Here is a 19,490-nt window from a genome sequence, read left to right on the forward strand (position 1 = left end):
GTTAATGTTTCTATAAATGTATAATTTTTACTTTGGACAGTTTCATATTTAGACTGATTTTTTATTCTTAGTGTGCTAGTATCTTATACTCTGTAAAGAATTTTAAAGACTTGTTTAATAAAAAATCACATTTATATGTATTTTCCATAGATAGTGGAGTTGGAGCAGGGATTGATTCATATTATGAGTACCTGTTGAAAGCCTATGTCTTGCTTGGAGATGACAGCTTTCTGGAAAGATTTAATACAGTAAGTTGTTCCAATTATGTATTAATTTTAGAGCCATTTTATAATTTGTGAGATTTTGATAGAAATTCAGTCATTTGAATGATACTTTGAAAAATTATTTTAAAATATATAGTAGTTTTTTGGTCAGTATTCTCTGATGTTGGACAGGGACAGGGTAAAACGCTACATACATTTCAAAAACTAGTTTGCAAAGTAGTTTTTATTTTCACCTATCATCAGAAGTTTTCAAGATTTTCCAGTAAGTAATAAAATACGTAGATACGAGGTTTACCTGATCTTTTATACAAGGAAGAGAATTTATTGAAGCTAGTTACTAGTTAGCTTTCTCCTTTGTATTCTAATTCTTTTTGGAATAGTTAGGAAGTTTGACTTGGTCCTTGACCACGCCAAGTATCGGGGCTTTGGAGACTTGAACAAACCAGTGAGTATTTGTTTCAAAAGCAAGTCTGTAAGTCTTTAAGTCTGGATCAGACTCACAGGCATATTTTTAGGGGTGAAGGAGGAGATTATTGAACCTAATTGGATTGCCTTTGTCTATAATTAAATCAAACTGAAATTAATTACAGTAAACTCATCAACTGTGTCACCACATTCTTTTCAAAATAATTTACCATTTCTTTTCCCTCTCATGAGTTTACTCACGTTACTGTGGCATAGTACAATATAGTGGTTACAAGTATGGGAGCTGTCCTATCTGGGTTTAAATCCTGATTGTACCACTGGTTTTGTGATTTTGGGCAAGTAACTTAGGTATTTTCCTCTATTCCTTATCCACAGAATGAGAATTATTTATTTAATTTTTTTCCCAGTACTGTTTATTGGGAAGATTAATGAACTAATACATATGAAATGATAGAACAGTGCTTTAAGATCTATCTGGTACTCAATAATAGTTAACAAATAATAGATGAGTTAGGGGGAAAACCTAGTAAAAGTCCTGATAAGTCATCAGTTGAATACTTTTAGAAACACTATTACATATATCATTTTTAGATTATAACAAGAGTTTCTTGAGTTGCATGAGGACAGATATTATTTTTTTTGTTGGTTTGTTATCATTCATTGACTCTGACAGCTCAACCTGTTGTTGTCAAGGCTGAGAAATTCTAGGAGAAGATGAAAGAAGGGGAGAAGAATTTTTAAGACCGTAAAAGACAGAGGTAGTGGACCATAAGAGTGGCAGCACCGATGAGATGCATTAGTTTAGGTAACAATTCCTTAGTAAATTTATTCATATATAAATTCAGGTTTCATTTCTTTACAGTGCTGTTTAATGATATGCTGTATTTAGAACAGTACATCTTTTCTCATCGACTTTCATGAACACATATTGTGACCTTTTTTAGCACTATGATGCCATCATGAGGTATATAAGCCAGCCACCTCTTCTACTTGATGTGCATATCCACAAGCCAATGCTGAATGCTCGGACATGGATGGATGCTTTGCTTGCCTTTTTTCCAGGTTTGCAGGTAAAAAAAAACAAACAAAACTCTTAATTCTCTTAATACTGAAGTAGAATGATTAAGTGTATTTGTGATCTCCAAACTGAATTATCAAAACAGAGTCACTCAAATTTGTGTTAACCTGGATTTTTCTGTGTATATAATGATTGCAAATAACATCAACTCATGCTTTACTAGGTTATTTTGTTATTGTTGGTTTTTAGGTCTTAAAGGGAGATATTAGACCTGCTATTGAAACTCATGAAATGTTATATCAAGTGATTAAAAAACACAATTTTCTACCAGAGGTAAGCAGATCATCTTTGGAATTCTACTTCAGTCTATAGATTGATAATTTAAAGGTAGAAAATGTCATTTTCAAGATTGGTTCTTTTTTATTTTTCCTGGTTAAATAGTTTATTTAATATATTTTGGGTTTATACAGTATATGTTTTTCCTTTTCCTTATGTATTAAGAGAAGTCCACTTTAGGATAATGACAGTTTATTAATTTAATATTAAAAAATATTCCAGATTGGTATTTCTCAGCCTTTTCTAATCCATACCATTGCATATTTTCTCATTCTGGCTTTGACACATACCTGCCAGCTAGGGAGACTTTTGTACTTTTCAAACTCTTCATGCTGTTGAAGAATTATTCTCCCTGGTTTTTATATGTTAATAATAAATATTCTTGCTAGCTTGATACTGCAGAATTTTAATAGCATACCTTTTTGGCTTTCCAGAAATGTACCATAAAAATTTTCCAAATTTGTATATGACCATACCCCCTTTGAGATACCTAAGCATCTCACCAATACAGAAGGCTTCCTGAAGTGTTTGTTTCAAGCCACAGAGGACTTGAGATTCTTATTTAAAAAAAAGGAAAAGAGTACATATGCTATAATAGAAATAGGAGGGTGAGGGACTTAATAATTAAGAGGAAAAAGTAGTGATAAGGAAAAAAAAGAAAACACAATTATGTAGGCCATCAGGACCTGTGTAGTAGCATTACTGAGTCATAGTTTTTCCTAAGCTTCCTAATAGCCAAAGTGATCATTTAAAAAGGCAATCCTATTTAATTGGTAAAAATAACAGCCTCACAAAAATGAACTGTGATTTTAAGCAATGAAAATTTTAATTTCATAGGTTGTTATCAATATTTTAACTTGTCTGTGATCTAATTTACATATTGCAATATAGTCTAGAACTATTTTTTTAAATCACACTTTTATGAATATTTGTATGTTGTTTTGTCTAGGCATTTACCACAGATTTCAGGGTACATTGGGCTCAACATCCGTTAAGGCCAGAATTTGCAGAAAGTACCTACTTCTTGTATAAAGTAAGCTAATTTAACTCTCTTTTGGCCATTTAGCCCTTATTCTCTGTTGGATAACTCACTATCTTATAATAATAGTATTGGGTTTTCAAAGTTCTTATTTAATGTTATAATGGTTGGATAGATCATGGTTCTTACTCATCTAGTTCATAGAATATTGAAAGATGCAAGAATTGACTTCTAAGCTTTATGCCTTTTCAAAACATTTGTTAAACATTGCATTAAAGAGACATTTTATATTCTAGAGTTGCTTTTAAAGCGTGTCTCTTGCCTTTTTTCAGTCAGGCAGCCCTTCTGGGCATTAGAAATTTCATTTAAAGCTTAAGATGTACAGTTGTGCTGCTTTCCAGTTGTGTGTTTAAGAAATTCATAAAGCAGATTCATGGCTTATTTTCGGAACCAGGTTCCATGTAATATGTGTTCCAGTGCCTGATACAGTGCCTGGCACCCTGCTGGTGCTCAATAAATATTTGATAAATGAATGGTTATATGGTACTATATAAGCTGTGTATATGTATACGTATATTCTCCTTTTTAATAGGCTACAGGAGATCCTTACTACCTTGAAGTAGGGAAAACACTTATTGAAAATTTAAATAAATATGCTAGAGTGCCTTGCGGATTTGCTGCCATGAAGGATGTTCGTACTGGAAGTCATGAGGACAGGTAAAACAATTCCTAACCTCCCCTTTCCTCGGGGTAACTCTGAAACAATGAAACAGGGTGACAACTAACGGAAATATGATTCTTAGGTAGCCTTCAGATAAGCTTAATGCTTTTACAAGGGTATTTGAAAATATAAGTCTTCAAATACCCTTGTAAGATGTAAATCTTAGTTCATTGTGCTTACTTTTTTTTTAAACTCTCTTAAGTAGGCTTATTTTAAATTGTTTGAAAGCTGTATTTTTGCCATAGTGACTGGCATATAGTAAGTGCTCAAATGATTTTTAAATAGATGAATAAATGATTGTTAAACATCAGAACCTTGGTCTTTGGAGTATTAGGAAAGTTGGAGTTTTCTTCTTTGTTAATAGTTTTTTCTATTATGTAAAATGTTAGAAATCATCGAGGTGGTGATGATGAATGATCTGAATGGTGATCCCTGTTCAGCCAAAAGCACTGTGGTGGTTACTGTGTATATTCTTATTCTGTTGTTGATTTGGAGGGCTGTGGAGGATTGTTGGCAGGTTATGTTTTGTTGGATGCTGGATAGATGTAGATGACATGGAGCATTCAAGATACAAAAAGCATGCTCTGGTTAATGTGAAAGTCACTAAAATTCCAGTTATTCCAGGATCATTAGATTTGGTTGTTTTAACTGTTCAGAACATAGCAACACATGTCTAAATGAACATTAAAATTTGTTCATTTGGTTAGCAAATGTTCATTCTACAAATATTTACTAAAATGTCTTATGTGCCAGAGTTATACTGGTTTTTGAAGATTACAGATAAACAAACATGTCCTTTCTATCTTTGAATCATTGGGGTAGGCAGATAAACAGGCTTTAAAGCATTGTGTTCGTGCTGTGGAGCATATTAAAGGGATGTGAAATGCAGAGTGGAATGTGATAGTCACTTAAAGGTTTCTAGAGCATCTCGTGTCCTGAAGGATCAGGACTAGAAAAAGGAAAGTGGTAAAAGGAGTTCCCAACAGAGGAACTAGGAACGGGGAAACACAACACTCATCTAATCACAGAGCTGCCCCTCAGTCCTTCTCTCGGAGTATTCAGGTAATAGTTGATTAGACTTGAGATCTCCTTCCTTGACCACAGCTGATAAGAAATGGATAGGTTTCTGGAAGCAGGCATACAGAAAACAGCAAGAAATGAAAGCAGATGGCTTGTGTATTTATCTGTAACATTTATTGGCTGCTTCCTACATTCCGAGCACTCTTCTAATTAAACACTTTCTATGTTTAATTCCTTTAATCCTTACAACAGCCCTCTGAAGTATAATTTCTGTTATCGTCATTTTATAGATGAAGAAACCAAGGCACAGAAAGATTAGGGAACTTGTCTGAGGTCTCAGAATTAGTTAGATTAATTCTAATCAAGGCAGATAGGCTTTTGACTATATGCTATGCTGGCAGCTCATTGAAAGAACAGTAATTAACTGTCTACTGTATACCAGATGCTGCTCTTAGGTAAGAGGATGAAAAGACCAATTAGAACTAGTCCCTGCCCTCCTGTGACTTGTAGTAAGTGAGGAAGGTGGGTATAAAAGAATTACAAGTCTCAGTTGTGTCCAACTCTATGTGAACCTATGTAGCCTACCAGGCTCCTCTCCATGGGGTTTTGCAGGCAACAATACTTAAGTGGGTTGCCATTTCCTCCTCCAGAGGATCTTCCTGGCCCAGGGATTGAACCCACACCTCCTGCAAGTCTCCTGTGTTGCAGGCAGATTCTTTACTGCGGAGCCGCAGGAAACCCGATGTGTGCTAGAGTAGAAAGAAAAGTAGCAGGTGGAGGAATTACAGAGGAAGACATGATTTACTATGTCTAGAGTTGCATTTTTTCAAAATTTAGCATCCTTTTTTTCCTCCTGCTGAATATTCCTTATATGACATTTCTGGATCTCTTATTGTTGCCTTTGTCCCATTCTGATTGTATTGTAGAGTGTCTCTTAAAATGTCACATCCAGAATTAACAAATGTGTGTTCTCTATTCTGCTCTTAAGCTGATTTTTTCTTTTTTAATTGTAAACTTGGGACTTAATACTTATCCCAGCAAAATTTCATTTTGTTGGGGTTTTTTTGTGTGTATCTAGACTAAAAGGAATGGAGAAGGCAATGGCACCCCACTCCAGTATTCTTGCCTGGAAAATTCCATGGACGGAGGAGCCTGGTAGGCTGCAGTCCATGGGGTCTCGAAGAGTCAGACACGACTGAGTGACTTCCCTTTCACTTTTCACTTTCATGCACTGGAGAAGGAAATGGCAACCCACTCCAGTGTTCTTGCCTGGAGAATCCCAGGGACAGGGGAATTTGGTGGGCTTCCGTCTATGGGGTCGCACAGAGTCGGACACTACTGAAGCGACTTAGCAGCAGACCAAAGGAAGGCTTAAATATCATCTCAGTCATCTAAAAATGTATTAGCTAAACAACTGTTTTTAGTGATTTTGGGTTTAGGTAAGTATGCTGTAAAAATTCCCGTCTAATACTCTGCATTTTGTTGCTTATTCCCCTGCAGATCTACCTTATTGTCTGGCTCACCTATGTCTCTCCTCCTTGCCCTCCCTCCCAGTTTTCAAAATAGAAATATCTGTATCTTTCTAATAATGATCTTTAAAGGATTTAAATGGCAAAAAAGAATATGAAAATTTTCCTGCAATACTTTCCTCCTTGCCACCCTAAGATTATCACTGTTGGCAGTTTTATAAACAGTCTTCCAGATAATTTTAATAGCTGTGTGTTTGCATTTATGTGTATAGTTATGGTTTTTAAGTACAAAATAGATTATGTGATAGAATACTCAAACTCACTAGCTTTACCCTACTCCTACTGCAGTGATCTTACCATGTCTATTCTTGTCTGAGCATTTACAAATCATCTGTTTCACAATCATCTGTGGAATTTGCCAAAAATCAATATCTTGCCATATATACACTATCATGGGTAAAATAGATAGTGGAAAGTTGCTAAATAACACAGGGAGCCTAGCCCTGTGCTCTGTGATGACCTAGAGGGATGAGATGGGGGGTGAGGAGGGAGAGGAGGGATATATATATATATGTATATAATTATGACTGATTCACATTGTTTTATTGTAGAAACCAACACAAAATTGTAATTTCCCACCAATTAAAAAAAAATTTTTTTTAATCAACATCTTGCACATTAGTTTACAGTTCTCAAACTAGCATTTGCTCATGATAGTAACTGTCAGCCCTCCAGAAAAAGTTAAATTACCATAAGTGTGTTGCCGGTTGACAGGGAAGTATTTTATCTATTCTATAATGATTAACATCCAAAATGTTCAAAAAAGTTTTGAAACATTATAGGTGAGTTGTTCTAAAATAAAACATCATTTATATATGGGAAAATTATGATAGTTCTATCTTTGAACTCATATGCAAGCCAAGTGCTGTGCTAAATAGTTGACATTATAGAATCTCATTTGGTCTTTACACCACTATTAAACATGTATTATGTCCCTTCAGAATAAACTGGAGCTCATGGTCCTTATATAGTATCCCCTTGGTGTCATAGCTAGCCATTGGAAGGTCTTTTCTATTCTGAAATCCCCAGATCCTTACCACCATGTCCATCTTCTTCTCCATTTCATTCTTTAGTAATGCTGTTTAAACTTGCATATGAAAACATTTATTGAGTGCCTACTAATATGCCAGGAAGTTTGCTTGCCCAGATTTATGAAGCTGTGCAGCCTGTCTAGTAACTGCTAAAAGCTCAGATGCTTTGGAATGTAGCACATTTACTTAAATTCCTTGTTACTGTAACTCCATCTAACTATGCTCTTTTTCTACCACTTTTTATTAAAGCTTTTCTTTAAAATGTTTATTAAAACATTATAACATTAAATCATTTGTAAAGTCACATATGTTTTTAATTTCCTTTATTTCTTCATATTCCCTTCTTGAGAAGTATTTCAGTATTTACAAAGTTATGATCATAGTCCATATGATTTTGTGTTGTACTTTTTTCATGTAACTTTTCATAAATGATTACTTTTAAAGCCTTCTTGTTTATCACTTAAATGGCTGTGTAATGAGCTACATCAAAATTGTATTACTTGATCCAGTTCAGTTAATATTAATTGAAGATTCTTACAAGGTTCTCAGTAGTAAAGCTCATCAGCATTACCTCCCTGATGTTGGTTCTCTGTAGAAGAAATGCCAAAGAAATGCCAAACTCTTTTCTCAGAAGGCCTGTAGGCAAATCTTGTCTGCATTATTGACAAGATTTAGTGTACTTGTGTGGTAGGCAGCTCCTCTGGTCTTTTTTACTTCCTTGGAATATGCTTGGAGTTAAGATTGTTACCACTGGGGAATAGATACATTCTGTAGTTCTTTGGATGTCTCTGCTGGTGTAGACAGGCTTATTGACCTTTATTCTGTGGCTTTCAAATAGCTGGCATTTGGATATTTTTACATACTTAGATTTGTCTATAATCTTTTATTTTAGAATGGATTCCTTCTTCTTGGCGGAAATGTTTAAATATCTTTACCTGTTATTCGCGGATAAAGAAGACATTATTTTTGACATAGAAGATTATATTTTTACAACAGAAGCTCATCTGTTACCTCTTTGGCTCTCTACTACAAATCAAAGAGTCTCTAAGAAGAACACAGTAGGTTATGATTTTGAATTAAATATCTCACTCTCTTTTTTACTCCTATCTGTTTGTTTTGTTTTTCTAAGTGAAAACTAATCCATGACTACCATTCAGTAAACATAGTGTGGCTGAAGAAGCACCTTTGATGTTTTCTTATGTTGCATCCTGTGTATACTTACATTTCACTTAATGTTTTCCTTTGCACAAACATAATATTAAGTAAAATAATTATTTGTACTTATATAACATTCTTTTCTCTTTTTAGACTTCAGAATATACGGAACTGGATGACAGTAACTTTGACTGGACTTGTCCAAACACTCAGATCCTCTTCCCTAACGATCCACTATATGCTCAGAGCATCCGTGAACCCTTGAAAAATGTGGTGGACAAGAGCTGTCCTAGAGGCATCATCAGAGTGTAAGATGTCTTATTTTATATTTGTTAGTACCAAAATTCTTAGTAAATGACAGAGAATGTGAGAAGTAGCCAGGAATACATTCATTTAGAACCAAAATATTGAGGAGGTGAGGTATGTATGTTAATGGATTAAAATTAAATTATTGGTGAATAGATAGCAAAGTTTATTCAGCAATAATGTCTGTTATTATGGAAATTTCTGTATATCTTTTGGTTAATGAACCAAGTAATTTTAACAGCATATAATAGTTTGTAACTTCCACAGCACATTTTTACACATGATAGTTTCATCAAATATTTCCACATCTTGCTTATGTAGAAAATATTTTTCCTTTTATCTGTAGTTTCTGTATAAGAAAAATACAGTGTTTTGATTTTTTGATGAGATACTTATTCTTCATTGCTGAATTAAAATTTTTACGTTAAGGAGTTTGTTTTCTTCAAAATAGTTAATTAGAAAAGCTATTACTAGAAATTTAAAAGAAAATATAAGTGAATGTTATTCAGTGATATAAGCATTGTTTTGCTTTTCAAATATTGAGGGAAATGTCTGGGGTTTTTTTTGAGGGGGAAATAAATAGTAATAAATCCCCAAGCCAAGGTGTTCTGTACCTTCAAATGGTTATAATGCTGTTAATACTGCCTTACAGATAATATACAAGCTTTTGATAACTGTAAAATATATTTGAAAGCTATAACAGTTATTAAAAACCTAAGTTGTATGTAGGTAAATAACTTTTTATTTATTCCATTTTTCAGTAGTTTAAAACTAGCAATTCTGCAAATATCTAACATTATTTTTATTTTGCCTTATGTTTTTTCCAAATTCTGATTTGTAGTTTTTTAAGCCTTGTCTATAATTACTTTTAGCAGAGAGGAGAGTTTGAGGAGTGGAGCTAAACCCCCTCTGAGAGCCAGAGATTTCATGGCCACTAACCCTGAGCATTTAGAAATCTTGAAGAAGATGGGGGTGAGTTTGATTCACCTCAAAGATGGGAGAGTCCAGTTGGTTCAACATGCAATCCAAGTAAGACATTGCTGCACTAATTAGCTGTGGTCTCTATCCTGTTTGGTCTCACTAGCTTTAATGACATAATGACATTTGACTTTTTAAAAACGTAAATGTATGGTTTAAAGTAAGAAGATCAGAATTTTAGTACTTGGAAGTATCTTGGAAAGCCATCTAATTCAACCTGATTTATAGTATAAATCAGTTAAATCACAAATAGGTTGCTGGTTTGCCTGTGTTGATAAGGTCAGACACCGACTCAGATCTAAGTTTCCTGTTTCTTAGTCTCTTGTCTTTCCACTATTTAGGACATAGTCTTAAAAGCTAATAATTAGTTTTAATATTTATATCTCTATTTTACACTGTTTTAGTTTCCAAGGAGTATTAAATATTTCATTCATTAATCAAAATACACATTTATTTATCTATGCCTAGGCAACATAACATGTGTCTTTGGGGAATTTTTATTGATTTTTTATTTAAAAGTTTTCATAACCTGAGATCTTTAAATTATCCATCTTATTCCTACCTTAATTCTGAGAAAAGTACAATTTGAGGAATAATTTCAATGAAGTAGAATCATATTCAGATATCCCTTAATCTCTTAATTCAGCCTTCTCACCACCTCATCTTCCCCTCGGGTTTCTGTCTCATCTCTATTCTTGCCACATCTATCCTTCCTTAAAGAATCTTCTGTCTGCTTCCTTAATGTTTCACTCGCCCCAGCTGAGGGAATGACATCTCTAATGACACTGCCTGCACTTGGGTCACCAGTGACCTAGTTGCCAGCTAGTGGCCCCTTCATCCTCATATGATTGAACTTTCATGTAACTATTGACTGTTCTCTTTTTAGAACATAGCCCTTTCTTATCTTCCAGGGCATCCCAACATCTTTCCAAATACTCTGTTCAGTATTTTGTAGATTCCTTTGCAACTCTTCTTTCTTGGCACAGCCACTCAGTATAGGCACTGTCAAAGAATCTGGACCACATTTTTTTGTTTCTGTACTCTTCTTCAGTAGTATCGTCATCATCTTTGTACGTGTGATTTCTTAGATACATGTGTATGCGTGTGTGCTCAGTTGTGTCCAACTCTTTGCGACCCCATGGACTATAGCCCTCCAGGCTCCTCTGTCCATGGGATTTCTCAGGCAAGAATATTGGAGTGGGTTGCTACTTCTTTCTCCAGTGGATCAACTGTATGTAATCCTGATTGTGAACTTTACTTCTTAAACCCAGTTTTAATCTACCTGTCATACATTTTTGCATCTCAGATTTCAGTCTGTCCAAACCTGAATTAATTCTCTCTCCCTGCTTTCACCCCAGTCTGTCTCTCTCTGCCTTTTTGTTCTCCATCTTAGTCAGCCCTGCCATTATTCTCTAAGTCACCAAAACTAGAAATCTCAGGATAGGCTTGAATTTCTGTCTGCCAGCTCCTCTCTGTTCTCCTCTATCTTCTATTACCTATCAAGTTCCATTGACTTTTTCTTTAAAGTGTTAGGAGTTCATCTTTTTCCTACTATAGTCAGGGACTCTTCAACTTTTCCTCTATTAAGATGCAATTAGAGTCATTCCAAATATTTCCCAGATACACACTGGCAAAGTCAGTCATTCATTCCCTTGTCTATGTTCCTAGTCTGCTTTCCCTCTTGAGAAATTTTATTGTAGCTAATTTTACATCTCTTCTCTAGATACAAACTTCTTAAAGTAAAAGACTGTGTCCCCGGTGCCTAGTCAAGTTCTAGGATGTAATAGGTGACTGATACTTATTCCTTGAATATAATCTGGTTGTTGGTTCATAATTTCAAAGAAGGGGAGTATAGGTCAGGTATGAGGTTTATTTCTTAAAAGGGTAACCAGGGGAGAAAACAAGCAAAGTGAGCATTTGGTCAGAAGTCCAGTTCTCAATTTGTATCAAAAGTGGTTTATAAAACAGTGAAAGAGACATTAATAAAAATTTCAGATGTTACATTCAGAAAATATTTCCAGAAGCAATATTTTTGAGAAGAAATAAGGCCGTAAATATTTGGTAGAGACCAAAACTGAAAAGAGAACTTTTGGAGTAAATTTGCAGAAGTATTTGAGAAACAAAAAAGTTGAAAGTTTCTAGAAAGGATAAAATTAATCTTGTTTCTTTCCTAGGCTGCTAGTTCGATTGACGCGGAAGATGGGTTGAGGTTTATGCAGGAGATGATTGAATTGTCAAGTCAGCAACAAAAAGAACAGCAGCTCCCTCCACGAGCTGTACAAATTGTTTCCCACCCATTTTTTGGCCGGGTAGTATTAACTGCTGGTCCAGCACAGTTTGGGCCAGACCTGTCTAAACATAAAGAGGTGTGTGCACTTATAATATTGTTGAGGTTGAACTTGGATAGTACTTAAGTGTTGTTAATTTCTTAATCTCTTTTCTAATTTAGTATTTTTTACTTAATTAAAACACCTAAATATTTAATCTCCTAGATTAAAGGAGATTACATTTAAAAGCATATCTTGAAAATATTGAGTCATAATTTATGTTTGCAATATGGTTATAGAATTTTACTTAAAATGTTCAGATACTGTTCTCTTAATTCAAAGCCTTTAGCTTATCTAAAAATGGTTTTCAAGCTTTTAAACTACTGGAACCTTTCTTTGAACAAAAATCTTAACTCAGAGGCTTAATGTAGAGAACAGCTAAAGCGAAAGTGCTCTGGACAAGTGGCTGTGAAGAGTATCATCAGATGCTGAGGTTCCACCAAGCAAACTTGGAAGCCCACTAAGCTAGTTTATCCTGTAGGTTTAGTTTAATATAGGAAACAAAGCTCACAGTTCAACTATCTGACTGACTGGTAGCAAAGCTAGCTGGCTACTAGACCAGAACCCAAATATCCTGATCATCTAAAACCAATGGTCTTTGAACTCTATTACCACTAATTTAAACTTTTTCTAGTATATACTTTAAAGCTATGTAGGTTTATAGTAGATTGACTTGTTCAACAACTCTTATTCTAGGCACTATTTTAGATTTTTGCTATATGTCATGTTTATAAAAACCAGTGAAGGTTTATGCCCTCATGAAATTTACATTCTAAGAGCAAGAAGGGTCTTAAAACATATTTACACTCACATCTTTAAAATCAGTTCTCTGGTGGATTTAATTTTTCTAGGAAGAGGAATTGCTTGCACATTTATGTACACTAAATCCATTTTTTCCCCCTCTTTCGAACATTTTTCTGGTTACCATTGATGGTTTAAAAATGGTTCCCAGCTGTTGAATTATGGGTTTGGGTATGTAGTGAGTCTGCCAGCAGGCTCCAACTGTACCACTTTCTAACATCATGACCTTGAGCAAATTATGAAAGCTGAATCTCAGTTCCCCATATGTAAAATGTATATGTTATCTGTATTTAATTCAGAGTCATTATAAAGATCAGGTTTAGTGATTTATGTAAAAATGCTTTTATAAACTGCAAAGTACAGTAGAAATATTGGTTGGGGACTATGATATGCAAAATGTTGAAAGCAAAAATTTATGCTAAATGTATATTGGATGTTGTATTGTTAGAAAAGAAATGAGATCTCCCTAAAGCTCTAGATTTTGAATTTCAATGACATGGTAGTGATTTGAGAAGATAAAAGTTATTCAGGTAACTTTTTATTTCTGACAGACAAGAGGATTCGTTGCAAGCAGTAAACCATACAATGGCTGTTCAGAACTTACTAACCCTGAAGCAGTGATGGGGAAAATTGCTTTGATACAAAGAGGGCAGTGCATGTTTGCAGAAAAGGCACGCAACATACAGAATGCTGGCGCCATTGGTGGCATTGTTATTGGTAAGTAATCCTCCATGTCATGGTATTAATAACTAAAACATCGTTTTTAGGGTTTTCTTTCATTTTCCAAAATTTTATCAGAGTTTGTCATATTGTTTTTACTTCACTAGCCAGCATATTGGATAAGTAATCCTATGACTTTCTTAATAATTTGTATATGTCTCATACCTTGTTTGAACACCTAAATCTGAGTTTCTGTATATTAATGCCAATAAATGTACTTGAGTCAGATGTGAAGGTGCAGCAGGAGTGATGGTAAAAACACCTGATACCACGGATCAGAAAATGTGCCCATGAGATCCAAAACCCCTAGGGGCAAGAATTACACCTGCCACCTTAAGTGGAAAGTCACTGAAAATATCCATTCCTCCACACAGACGCAAGCTTTGGAGTCAGACACATGGGAGTGCAGCTCCTGGCTCTTCCACAAAATCATGCTGTAACCTTTAGATTGTTTGCCTGTTTATTCAGTTGAATTTTTTTTTAGCTCCAGTGAAAATGGTAATAAACATCTTTTAGGTGGTTGTGAGGTTTGAAGATAATGGAAATGAAATTTCCTAAAATTACTGACATGGGTAAAAATAAAATAGTAGGATTTATTTCATTGAAAAAGTTTTTACTATTCCTTTTGCTTATCCTGTATGGGCACTACAGTGTTGATTTAATGAATGCATGAATTGCATAGTTAAATATTAACATTAGGAAAAGTTCTGCCTAATAACTTAAATTAGTGGTTAGCGAACTATAGCCTGCAAGCCATGTTTGGCTCACTGCTTTTTTTGTATGTAAAAGTTTCATTGGAACACAGCTCATCAGTTTGTTTACCTATCTTCAGTAACTGCTGTCAAGAACAGTGCTGGAGTTGAGTGGTGGTAACAGTAACAAAGCCTAAAATACTCTCTATCTGACCAGTTACAAAGAGTTTGCTGATGGTTGACTTAAATCACCTCTTAATCCTTGGTTATTTTCCACTCCGAGATTACTTTTATTAAAGAATTTAATAGCTTGCCACTACTATTATTTTAGACATCTTACTGAGTTTTAAAAAATATGAAAAAATAAAGTTGGGAACATATGTGGAGTATTTTAGGTTTTCCCCATTTTTTGGTAAAGTCTAATTTTTGTGGTATTCTGTACTCTGCAAGGTTTGTCAAATCAAATGCTTTCATTAGTAGCTATTAGTTATAGAATGCTATCTTGAGATCTGTAAGTAAATAATTAAAAGAAGTGGTCCTTAATTTTTAAAAAAATTAATGTCTAAGTGGAAACTTCCTTATGTTGTAACTCCTTTCCCTGAAGGTTTTTTTGCTTCTGGTGAAGCATTTTGTTTAGTTTCTAATGGTTTTCAGTTCAGTTCAGTCGCTCAATTCTGTCTGACGCTTTGCAGTCCCATGGACTGCAGCACGCCAGGCTTCCCTGTCCTTAACCATCTCCCAGAGCTTGCTCAAAGTCATGTCCATCCAGTCGGTGATGCCATCCAACCATCTCATCTTCGGTTGTCTCCTTCTCGATCTTTCTCAGCATCAGTCTCTTTTCCAGTGAGTCAGTTCTTTGCATCTGGTGGCCAAAGCATTGGAGTTTCAGCTTCAGCATCAGTCCTTCATATGAATATTCAGGACTAATTTCCTTTAAGATTGACTTCTTTGATCACCTTGCAGTCCAAGGAACTCTCAAGAGTCTTCTCCAGCACCACAGTTCAAAAGCATCAGTTCTTTGGTGCTCAGCTTTCTTTATGGTCCAATTCTCACATGACTACTGAAAAAACCAAGTCCCATACGTGACTACTGGAAAAACCATAGCTTTGACTATATGGACTTTTATCAGCAAAGTAACATCTCTGCTTTTTAATGTGCTGTCTAGATTTATCATAGCTTTCCTTTCAAGGACCAAGTGTCTTTTAATTTCCTGGTTGCAGTCACCATCTGCGGTGGTTTTCAGTTCACTTCAGTCACTCAGCCATGTCTGACTCTTTGCAACCCCACAAACCGCAGCATACCAGGCCTCCCTGTCCTTCACCAACTCTCAGAGTTTACCCAAACTCATGTCCATTGAGTCGGTGATGCCATCCAACCATCTCATCCTTTTCATCCCCTTCTCCTCCTGCCTTCAATGTTTCCCAACATCAGAGTCTTTTCCAATGAGTCAGCTCTTCACATCAGGTGGCCAAAATATTGGAGTTTCAGCTTCAACATCAGTCATTCCAATGAACACCCAGGACTGATCCTTTAGAATGGACTGGTTGGATCTCCTTGCAGTCCAAGGGACTCTCAAGAGGCTTCTCCAACACCACAGTTCAAAAGCATTGATTCTTCGGCTCTCAGCTTTCTCCACAGTCCAACTCACATCCATACATGACCACTGGAAAAACCATAGCCTTGACTAGACAGACCTTTGTTGGCAAAGTAATGTTTCTGCTTTTTAATATGCTATCTAGGTTGATCATAACTTTCCTTCCAAGGAGTAAGTTTTTTAATTTCATGGCTGCAGTCACCATCTGCAGTGATTTTGGAGCCCCCCCCCAAATAAAGTCTGACACTGTTTCCACTGTTTCCCCATCTATTTGCCATGAAGTGATGGGACCAGATGCCATGATCTTTGTTTTCTGAATGTTGAGCTTTAAGCCAACTTTTGCACTCTCCTCTTTGACCTTCATCAAGAGGCTCTTTAGTTCTTCACTTTCTGCCATAAGGGTGGTGTCATCTGCATATCTGAGGTGATTGATATTTCTCCTGGCAATCTTGATTCCAGCTCATGCTTCCTCCAGCCCAGTGTTTCTCATGATGTACTCTACATAGAAGTTAAATAAGCAGGGTGACAATATACAGGCTTGACGTACTCCTTTTCCTATTTGGAATCAGTCTGTTGTTCCATGTCCAGTTCTAACTGTTGCTTCCTGACCTGCATACAGGTTTCTCAAGAGGAAGGTCAGGTGGTCTGGTATTCCCATCTCAGAGTTTTCCACAGTTTATTGTGATCCACACAGTCAAAGACTTTGGCATAGTTAATAAAGCAGAAATAGATGTTTTTCTGGAACTCTCTTGCTTTTTCGATGATCCAGTGGATGTTGGCAATTTGATCTCTGGTTCCTCTGCCTTTTCTAAAACCAGCTTGAACTTCTAAATGTTCACGGTTCCCATATTGCTGAAGCCTGGCTTGGAGAATTTTGAGCATTACTTTACTAGCATGTGAGATGAGTGCAATTGTGCAGTAGTTTGAACATTCTTTGGCATTGTCTTTCTTTGGGATTGGGATGAAAACTGACCTTTTCCAGTCCTGTGGCCACTGCTGAGTTTTCCAAATTTGCTGGCATATTGAGTGCAGGACTTCCACAGCATCATCTTTCAGGATTTGAAATAGCTCAACTAGAATTCCATCACCTCCACTAGCTTTGTTCATAGTGATACTTCCTAAGGCCCACTTGACTTTACATTCCAGGATGTCTGGCTCTAGGTGGTTGATCACACCATCGTGATTATCTGGGTCATGAGTGGTTTTAATTGTATATAAATGAGCAAATTAGGACTTGGTTGTTTTTTATCCCGAATACCAGAAGTATAAATTATCTTAAAAATCATTTGCCTACAAGAGACAATTTATTTAGTGTAAGGGAGGTTTGTTTACTATATGGAAATGGATTATTTTCGTTGAACCCAAGAGTAAGAAATACTACTGAATGCTCTAAGGAATTAGAAGTGGAAACTAAAAATCATCAGGAACTATGACGGCTAGCATTTTTCTTTTCTCTATCTGTGGGTCCTCCTGGATTCTTCTCTGCAGCTCTTTGGTATTCTGCTTCATTCTGCAGTTTCTCACCAGACTGCTCTCTTTTTACCTAGAAGTTCCAAAATGGCCTTTTCCAAAATTGCAACCTAAGCCATCAGTCTGTGTCACTTAACTGGACTTCCGCTGCTACTGCTGCTAAGTCGCTTCAGTCATGTCCGACTCTGTGCAACCCCAGAGACGGCAGCCCACTAGGCTCCTCTGTCCCTGGGATTCTCCAGGCAAGAATACTGGACTTCTACCCACTGCTAACCGAAAGTCTTTCTATTTTTGAAAATGTGCCACTTCCAAATCTCGCAGAAACACTGGGGGTCAGGTAGCCATCCTTTGTCTGGTCAGTTACTGTCGAAGGGTGTGATTCTGCCTGGTATTCTCTACTTAGCAGGGCTTGTCCATGCAAGCTCTCTGAGAGGTGACAGACAGGTTCTCCAGGGAGACTGGCATGTGAGATTAGGACTGGACATAACTGACATCTCCAGTAGAGTAGGAATTAGCAGCCATACTATTATTTTTTAACCAGTGTAAAGTCAGAATAGTGTTTCATTCAACTTACAGAGGAAAAAAACAGTCTAGTCGTAATTATTCCTTGTGAAGAGTGTTTTAAAAATACATAATATAATGCCATTAGAGGAAATCATAAATAACAAAATTTTCATTATTCTGTCATTGTAATTCAAGTCTCTGAATTTTTCCCTTTTTAGGCTTTTTCATAAGCATCTGAAATTTTTATAGGCACAATCATAGAACTTTGTACTTTACTTTTTTAATGTAATAATATTTTGTTTTTCTGTGTGTTCCCTCAGGTAGTTCATTATAATTTACTTACAGTTTACAGTTTTTGACAAGTATAAAGCACTCCAGTAAACTTTTTCAGGCATAAATCATTTCGCTTCTTTTCAATTATTTCCTCAGGGTAAATTTCTAGGAGTAGAATTAGCGGACTCCACAAGTATGAGTGTTTTGTGGTTCTTAATGCAGGAAATTAATGTCGACAGGTGAAAACTAGTAAAGCTGGGCAGCTGGACCTTTCTAATGGATGAACGTTTTGATGTTTGCTTTTATTCATTCTCTGGCTAGATGACAATGAGGGGAGCAGCAGTGATACTGCCCCTCTGTTCCAGATGGCGGGGGATGGGAAGGACACAGACGACATTAAGATCCCCATGCTGTTTTTATTCAGTAAAGAAGGAAGTATCATACTGGATGCAGTCCGGGAGTATGAGGAGGTGGAAGTGCTCCTTTCTGACAAAGCGAAAGATCGAGGTAAGGGTAAAAAATCCTTTGTTTCCTGCTTTGCATTAATTTTTCTAACTTAACAAAAATGAGTTACAAAATGATTATTTATGGTTCACTGGTAAAAGAAGTAAAAATTTTTAGAAGGTGATTTCAAAATATGTTTTTCTTTTGGAAAGATGAGTAATGAAATGTTTATTTCACTTTGTTCACTGATTTAGAATGTCATTAGAATTATAGTTTTATATGTAATTTATAATTTTTGCTATGATTCTGCCAGTGATAAAAATACAAGAGATTACATTAAGAGTCATTTTTAACATTCACAGAGCCTCACCATTCAATTTCACAGATACTATATCCTCTGGGGTTTTTTTAGAATAAGAAGTAAAAAGAGATTATATAGAACGGTGCTTTATATGATATAACAGTAACTGGGTTTCACCAAGCCACCTGTAATCAAGTAACCAGTGTCTTGGTGAAGGCATAGAAATCTAGCAGCTTCTCTTCACTGAGATAATTTCATCACATAGATACTTAAAAGTTACAAGAGTTACACATGACTGGCTAGTGCCTGAAGAACAAGGTAGCATGCCTTAATTCATGAGAGTGTATATATATCCCTCTCTGGGCCAAAATTTTTGTTTGTAAATTGAAAGCTCTTTGAAACCCAAATTATTGTATAAATGCAAGGTCTTACTAGTGTTCTTTTACAATTTTACATCTAGGGATAGAGGGCAAATGAGGGAAAGTGAACCATCAGACGTAGTCTGTAATCCGGCTTTTAATAGCCGTTTTCTTAGCCACTGGAGACTCCTATAGAGAGAGCACTAGTCCTCCTACCTCGCCTTCAACAGATAAAGTTGTGTAATTTGTACACAGTTGTTGATGTTTGGGATATTTGTTTGG

The 19,490-nt window shown here is 35.8% G+C and overlaps 1 protein-coding gene across 4 annotated transcripts in view; it reads left to right on the forward strand.

The window, feature by feature from the left end:
• Positions 1–19,490, forward strand: part of EDEM3 (ER degradation enhancing alpha-mannosidase like protein 3) — a 68,218-nt gene that overhangs the window by 37,684 nt on the left and 11,044 nt on the right. For 2 of the 4 annotated variants that reach the window (XM_040263808.1, XM_040263810.1), the window contains exons 9-19: positions 151–248; positions 1,595–1,720; positions 1,918–2,001; positions 2,954–3,037; positions 3,576–3,700; positions 8,177–8,342; positions 8,593–8,747; positions 9,618–9,774; positions 11,898–12,089; positions 13,403–13,568; positions 18,426–18,611. In XM_040263808.1, the coding sequence (XP_040119742.1) occupies positions 151–248; positions 1,595–1,720; positions 1,918–2,001; positions 2,954–3,037; positions 3,576–3,700; positions 8,177–8,342; positions 8,593–8,747; positions 9,618–9,774; positions 11,898–12,089; positions 13,403–13,568; positions 18,426–18,611 (1,539 nt within the window). The remainder of the gene's footprint in view (positions 1–150; positions 249–1,594; positions 1,721–1,917; positions 2,002–2,953; positions 3,038–3,575; positions 3,701–8,176; positions 8,343–8,592; positions 8,748–9,617; positions 9,775–11,897; positions 12,090–13,402; positions 13,569–18,425; positions 18,612–19,490) is intronic. The other 2 variants (XM_040263809.1, XM_040263811.1) reach the window with 1 other exon arrangement.

Source organism: Oryx dammah, unplaced genomic scaffold, assembly GCF_014754425.2.
Source record: "Oryx dammah isolate SB20612 unplaced genomic scaffold, SCBI_Odam_1.1 HiC_scaffold_21, whole genome shotgun sequence".
Lineage (NCBI taxonomy): Eukaryota > Metazoa > Chordata > Mammalia > Artiodactyla > Bovidae > Oryx > Oryx dammah.